At 34.5% G+C, this 7,158-nt stretch overlaps 1 protein-coding gene across 1 annotated transcript; it reads right to left on the reverse strand.

Moving 5' to 3' along the window:
- On the reverse strand, positions 122-6,161 carry LOC109352645 (LIMR family protein At5g01460-like). The gene is made up of 14 exons (XM_019594794.1): positions 5,610-6,161; positions 5,372-5,457; positions 4,095-4,216; positions 3,864-3,974; positions 2,854-2,952; positions 2,626-2,748; positions 2,366-2,428; positions 2,221-2,285; positions 1,965-2,074; positions 1,742-1,856; positions 1,580-1,645; positions 1,096-1,206; positions 803-869; positions 122-529 (listed from the first exon to the last, which is right to left on the reverse strand). Exons 1-14 carry the CDS (start codon positions 5,957-5,959, stop codon positions 482-484), a joined length of 1,536 nt encoding a protein of 511 aa, XP_019450339.1. The 5' UTR covers positions 5,960-6,161; the 3' UTR covers positions 122-481.

Raw genomic sequence — 7,158 nt, forward strand, 5'->3', positions numbered from 1 at the left:
ATATTTGTAGAAGTAGATAACATAACTTGATAATTACACAAGCACAGTTGTTGTCATAAGAAACCTAATAATACAAATGAATGTGTTACAAAAACATGATCATAAGAAAACAAAAATAACAATTTAGAAAAATGGTGGTACAACTTTTTACTTGGCAACAAGAATTGCATTACATGAGAGTAGTGTAGTGTGCTTGTAATGATACCTTTAATTTACATACTTGGAAGAATGTAGAACAAAACAAATCAAACAAAGTAATACACATGTGATGAAAGAGGCAAACACAAGCACCCCAAATAATGATTCTACTCAGATCATGATGGATCAGCTTTTACTATAGCTTTTTTCAACATGAAACAAAACTAGGCCAAAACATCATGAATATATATATATATAAAAAAATCACTTAAATTGGTTATGATGAGTCAAGTATTCTCTGATAGCTCCCCAAATAACACACTCTTCCAAGCTAAGGTATGCCTCATGTAGATAATTGAAACCTGCCACTAGGCTTTTTTCTTCTCCATCCCTGATATTAACACATATTATAAAACTCTTTAGGATCAGCAAGAATATTAACAAACATGAATAGGGAAATACCAACAAGGTGTTGGTCTAGTGGTGTAAGGCCCCACTGGATCCCCATGGTCGAGTGTTAGATTCCTGGAAGCGACACTTGTTGGGAGGGGCAGCCATAAACCCCGAAAGAAATTAGTTTCTTACCCAAAAAAGTGAGGAGATACCCTTGGTAGTACTCAAAAAAAATGAAGAGGGAAATAAGATTTTCCAATGTAAAACTTACAAAGGCAGCATAATACACAAAGGTCAATCCAGCAAAAGCAACAAATGCAATCTGAAATACATTGTACCTGTAATGTGACAGAACGAGTCGAACTATATTAAATTATGATTTTGGTAAGTGAAGCATGATTCCATATAGAACCTTAACTGGGAATAAGGGGTTTATTGGAGTTGGAACAATAAGAGAGCCATTCCATTCTGTAGTCTATATATTGATAGATAGCAAAAAGGTTCCATTTTTTACTTATAGAATGTGAATGGGACCAGGGTAAGAAGAAGTTCAACTTCACTCACTTGTACAAATATTTAATTCCTCGGAGAGACTCCAAAGTATGGCCAAATATTTCCTGTGCTGCAGTAGCTTGAGCATAGTACGCAAATGCGGTGGAGCAGAACTGGATCACACTGAAAAAGTAAAACTATCAAACCTTCCGCAAACGATGTCACAGCATTATGATGAAAGCATAACAAGTGCTTTACACTTTATAAGAATACTACTTGCTACACTCAGAAACACTTGTAATTCTACTCAGACAAGGATTTCGTTAACTCTGCAGCCTACTTGCTACTTCAAATTAAAAAATCCCAAAAGGAAAAATCAGTGGAACAGTATCACCATTTAAAAATTATACTCTTTTGAAACTCTATCTTCATGATACATGTAACTAAACAAGAATAAAAAGCAATATTATAAACTTTATCATGCTCTGAGGCAGAAACTTAAAATTCAAGACATCTAACATCCCATTTCTAAATGTAAGGTACAGACTATACTGACCTAATTGAAGAAAGAAGGATAAGGCCCACATTGAACAGAAAAGAATTCATCAGAGTCCCTCCCCACCTGCCAGAGATACATTCACATCGTGAGTGATCAATAATTGCATTAAATGACCAATATATAGAGTAAAATGATAACCCGACTTCACAGCTGAATTACTTCATAGGATGTATAGTAACGAAAACTAGTCTCAGCCCAACCATCATGGCACCAGCAATCACAGCAAGGAGAAGGTAGAAGCAGAAAAATGCAAATGCCGCTGTGCCGAGAAGGCCTGATAAAAGACAAAAATACATAAGAACAACTGAATGAATATTATTAAGTTAGTTATTTATCATTACGTAGCTGAGGAAAGATAACAAGCACAGGTATTCCAACATACCCCATACATCATCTAGCTTGATAAAAACTACATTCAAGAAAGGAGAAATAGGAGGATCAATTAATAGATAGATAATGATATGAGCAACCCAAGCAATTGAAACAATCAACCTGTCAGATTTCAAAACTTAGGTTAGTTATGGAAACATAACACAGGTTCAAATAAGGAAATCTTTGTAACATAAAACATAATAGTACAACACATTACAAGTACCATGCACTCATGGAAACTTCTATTGTTATATATCATTGCTTACCCTAAAATTCCCAAAACAAGTTTTGCCAGATAACCGATAACTGTTAGTGCCCATGATGTCTCAGCCTGCATTCAAGCAGGACAAGTCAGTGTAAAATTCATTACACGTTTATGCCAAGAGGTTAAAAAGTTAGAAATCTGATTACCTTTTCTCCTTGTGGATACATCTCTTCAAGAAGATTTACATCTTCTTCTAGTTGAAACAATTCCTACAAATGGGAATAGGAAAGTAAATAACTAGAAAAACACAAACAATGAACCATTTAGTAACTGTATACAATATTTCTGCAAGGGCTAAAATAGTTTGCCTCAAATTATGATTTAAAAAGCCCATGCCAACAAGGGAATCTACAATTCCACATAAGTATTTAAAATAGGCTACTAACAAAAACCAATGTTTGTTTACCTTTTCTACTTCCTTTACATTTTTACGAAACTTTCTACCCTTTGAACCACTTCTTTCTTCCTGATGGAGTGATTGAGCAGCTTTCTTCAGTTCTTTTGCTTTTTTACCCAGCTCAGTTGCTTCCTACAATTATAACCAACCACACCATAAGTATAAAGATGGCATATGATTAAGGAATACTCATAATCAACAATATAATATATCTCCTTCAGTAACAGCAAATAACACCTTAATATACTGTGAGCGAGTAATAACAGCCTTTGGACGCCGGATAAATGAAAATATTAGTCCCAGTGGAAGACAAGCAATGCCAACGCCACCAAATATCTGGATTGAATGATGAGTCCAATTGTTATTATCAAGAGTAGGGAAACCATTATACTCACATAGTATGAAAGGCTGATTTAAAACCATAAGAAGAGATAGCTTTTTCTTGCATGCAATAACAGCTAGATATCTAGGTACTTAACATATCAATCATTAAAGATAAAAGAATAACACTATCCTAATTCACATACACTTAAAAGGTTGGTCCAGTGCGCAAGGGGGTCTAGGGATGGTAGATGTACGCAACCTTACCCCCACAAGTGGATAGGTTGTTCCAAGATTTGAACCCATAACCTCATGGCCACTAAGTAGCAACCTCACCAAGACCTCATGGTCACTAACCAAAAACCTCATGATAACTAACCAATTGATTGTTTCAAGAGACAATGAAAGGAAATAAACTGGGAGGGTTGAAAGTGGAAGAATTTGGCTTTTTATTGTTTGGACGAGGAAAATATTATAGTGGGGTTCATAAAAAGCATTCTCCTTATGAGAAGAAACTAGGAGATGAAGAGAAATGTTTTAAAATTACACATTTATATAAAAATAATGTCTTATATAATATGATATGGGCATACAGGTCTTCTCTATATATATTCTTTCCTCAAGTTTCTACACAACCAAACTAGAGGAAATCATATTTTTCATTTTCTTTCTCTCTTTTCTCTCTTGATCCAAATAACAATAGAAGAGAAAATGTGCTTTACTCTTCATGTCCTCTTTTCTATATTTTCTTTCCATCAATTTTCTTTCTCCCCTTCCCCAGAATCCAAATAAATGCTAAAAAGAGAACAATCTCTTTTGCTAAAACAATAAGGTTATCCGGACCAGCTTAAATCTAGGCTGAATATGAAGCAGAAATTATAACATCAAGATAATTAAATCTTATGAAGATTGAAGAATAAGCTTACAGAGAAAAGCACAGATCCAACAATAGTAGCAAGAGCAACAACATATTCTGGAAAAGTAGCACGCATGGTCCATGTTCTCTCTGATGAAGGACTAGCGGAGTATGCTGAGCACTGTTGTAACATAATGACAGAGAGGATAAAAACAGAATGAGAAAGAGCAAAAAAGTTACTTCTCAAAACAACAAAACTAGATGAAAAATAATCTATCAGAGAAAAAAATAAGAAAAAAACCTGGTGGACTCCACTTCCACCGATACATTGCTGACTACTGGTAAAGCCCCCCCATGAGCCAGGAAATGATGCTGTGGATGAAGAGAGATGCCTAACACTGAAGTCCACCTTCCCAACAACCCCTAATATATCAATCACAAAAATTTGTAAGATTACAACCAAACACAGGTTAAAGCTCATATGAAATGACACATATTTGAAATATTCAATTGAGATTAAGAGGGTGGATCATATTGTATTTTTATTGGGCGGATCATATTGTATCTTTATTGGACGGATCATATTGTATCTTTATTGGGCGGATCATATTGTATCTTTATTGGGCGGATCATATTGTATCTTTATTGCAGGCGGATCATATTGTATTTTATTGCAGGTGGATCATATTGTATCTTTTTGTTGCAGGTGGATTGTATTGTTCACTCAAGATTGTCCAGTATTTTATATTTTATGTAGAAACACTTGGAAGGATGTTCAGTTTCCAACTACAAAGGAAATAAAACAGAGTCTCTAACTTCAATTTCAAAATATTTGTCTGTCTGCTTGTTTTTCACCTTTTTTCACCTAGTCCAAGACTCCCCCTTTTATCTGTCCATCCTACATTAGGAAACCACAATGCCCAAACAGTTTCAGTCACATAAACTACGAAACAGCTACCCCTGCTTATAATCCAACTAACACTGCTACAAAGAGCAAACGCAAAATTAATTTCCTGTACAGCAGTGCTTAAGTCCTCTAATTTCTGTTGCCATTAATCCAACACTAAATCATTTTTTTCTTAATCCAGCACACTTAAACAACAGTTACAAAGCAATGGAAAAAGAACACAGCAAAAACTTTCTAAGTGGTGCTTCACTGAAAAATCCCTGCAAATGCAGTACATACCACTCATAGATACAGATTTGCTATCTAAACTTGCATACCACGTATCGAATTCGCTGTTCCGAAAACCCGATTCATCCTAAAGAAAGTATTGCAATAATATTTAAAAAGTCACAAGCCACACAAACAGCCAGTTTCTATACCACTCCTCTAGTTTTAATTGTTGGCCTACGTGCACTAGATTACACGTAAACAACATTTTTCTCCTGTTAAAAGACAAGCTACCTAAATCCCCATTAAACAAATCCAATCTATTATCAAACCACACAAACATAGCAAGGTTCCCCTAATCCTTCGAAAATATACTTCAACTAACACAAAACACACACAAAAAGAGAAATGTACATGTTTTTATTGAAAGTAGAAAGTCAACAACCAAGAGCAATAATACATACCATACAAAATACCCAGAATGAGAGCAATTACTATCGCCGTCGTCACCACCCAACACAGCGCACTCCTAATCCTCTTTCCAATACTCCTGCACACAAATTCCACAACCACCCAACATCAATTAAACAACTCAAATTCATAAACAAAACAAAAAAAATATCATTTTTTTTAATTTCTTCGTCTTCTTCAAAAAAATGCTATATTCATTTGAATAAACAAAAACAAAAAAGAACAACGTACTTGTCCTGATCTCCTTCATAGTAGAACATAGCGAAGGGAATGACGAAGAATACGAGTACGGCATCAACGATATAGATCACAAGCCATAGTGTCTTCATAGGGAGCGTGAGGCTACACGCGCCGTTGTATACCGCGTGGCGACACGCCTGCCGGTTCGCGACATCGGCGGGAAGCATAAGAATCGAAATGGCAGCAACGGAGAGACCCAAAACGACGACGAATTTGGGGAAATAGGCTTGGTTAACATCATCGGGGTGCTGGTAATTGATGAGAAGGTAAACGTTGAAGAGGAATACGATGATGCAAACCACAACAGCGACGATTACAAGGGCGAGGTTGAAATCGCCCATGTCGATTCGAGAAGATTGTAGAACCGAATCGAGAAATTGAATTGGGGATTTAGGAATTAGGGTTAGGGTTTGGTGTTGTTAGATCTGAACAGAGAAAAAGAGAAAGAAAAAAAATGGAGGGGATTTGTTTTTTTTCTCTCCGGTGGTGGTGATTTTGATAGGTGAGGTTAAATTACTATTGTATCCTTGCTCAATGAAATTGAAAGAGGGGTGAAAGTGGAACTGATTTGGGTATAGATGTAATTTTGCATGGATTATGCTGTTTCTGAAAATTGAAATTCGAACCAGGCTGTCTTCTCCCACAATTAAAAAAATGTGGGGAATCAACGGTCTGACCCGACCCGGTTGTTTAGCTGAGCTGGGTTAGTTTGGTCCAGCTTATTTGGTACTACAAAGCGTATTCTCTCACTTTTTGGGTAAGGAATTAATCAATTTTTCTATTTTAGGATTGGTGGCTGTCCATTCCAACAAATGTCACTCTTAATAATCGAACTCTCGATTTTGAGCATCTAGTTAGTCATTACATTACTAGATCAACACTTTGTTGATGTTAGTTTGGTCTAGTTAATCAAACATGAACGAAAAAGATACAAGAGTTTTTATACTCTCAATATATTATTTATCATTCATATTTAATTATCATTAAATCTTACATATAAATAATATATATGAATAATAAATTAATGTACTAACTTTCTACAAAATTTTTACACTAACAATATATAAATATTATAATCTAAAAGTGTATCACTTTTTATGGTAATTTGATATATTAGTCACAAACATTTTAGAGTTTAATATCAACTAATTAGTAGCGACAACATATCATATATCACTCATATTTAAATCAAAAATTGACTTTCAAATAAAAATAATATATTTTTAAACATACATAATATTAAAGTCAATAATTATTATAGTTTTGTGATACTTAATAGTGATGGGCTAAAAATATTATGTAGTAGAAATATGGATGTTGTATCCATACTAATCTATATCTATACTATATATAATGTCAAAACTTGAAATAACTTCTCTTATGGTGTAATTTTCACTTCCTGTTTTGCCCTTAATATTATTTAATTTTTACAAAAAAAGCTATATAATCTTAAGCAATCACCACCAACACATTAATTAACCACAAATCTCACCTTAAATTAAATATTATCATAAACACACACAAAAATATAATATAAAGT

Source organism: Lupinus angustifolius, chromosome LG07, assembly GCF_001865875.1.
Source record: "Lupinus angustifolius cultivar Tanjil chromosome LG07, LupAngTanjil_v1.0, whole genome shotgun sequence".
In the NCBI taxonomy this organism is placed as follows: Eukaryota; Viridiplantae; Streptophyta; class Magnoliopsida; order Fabales; family Fabaceae; genus Lupinus; species Lupinus angustifolius.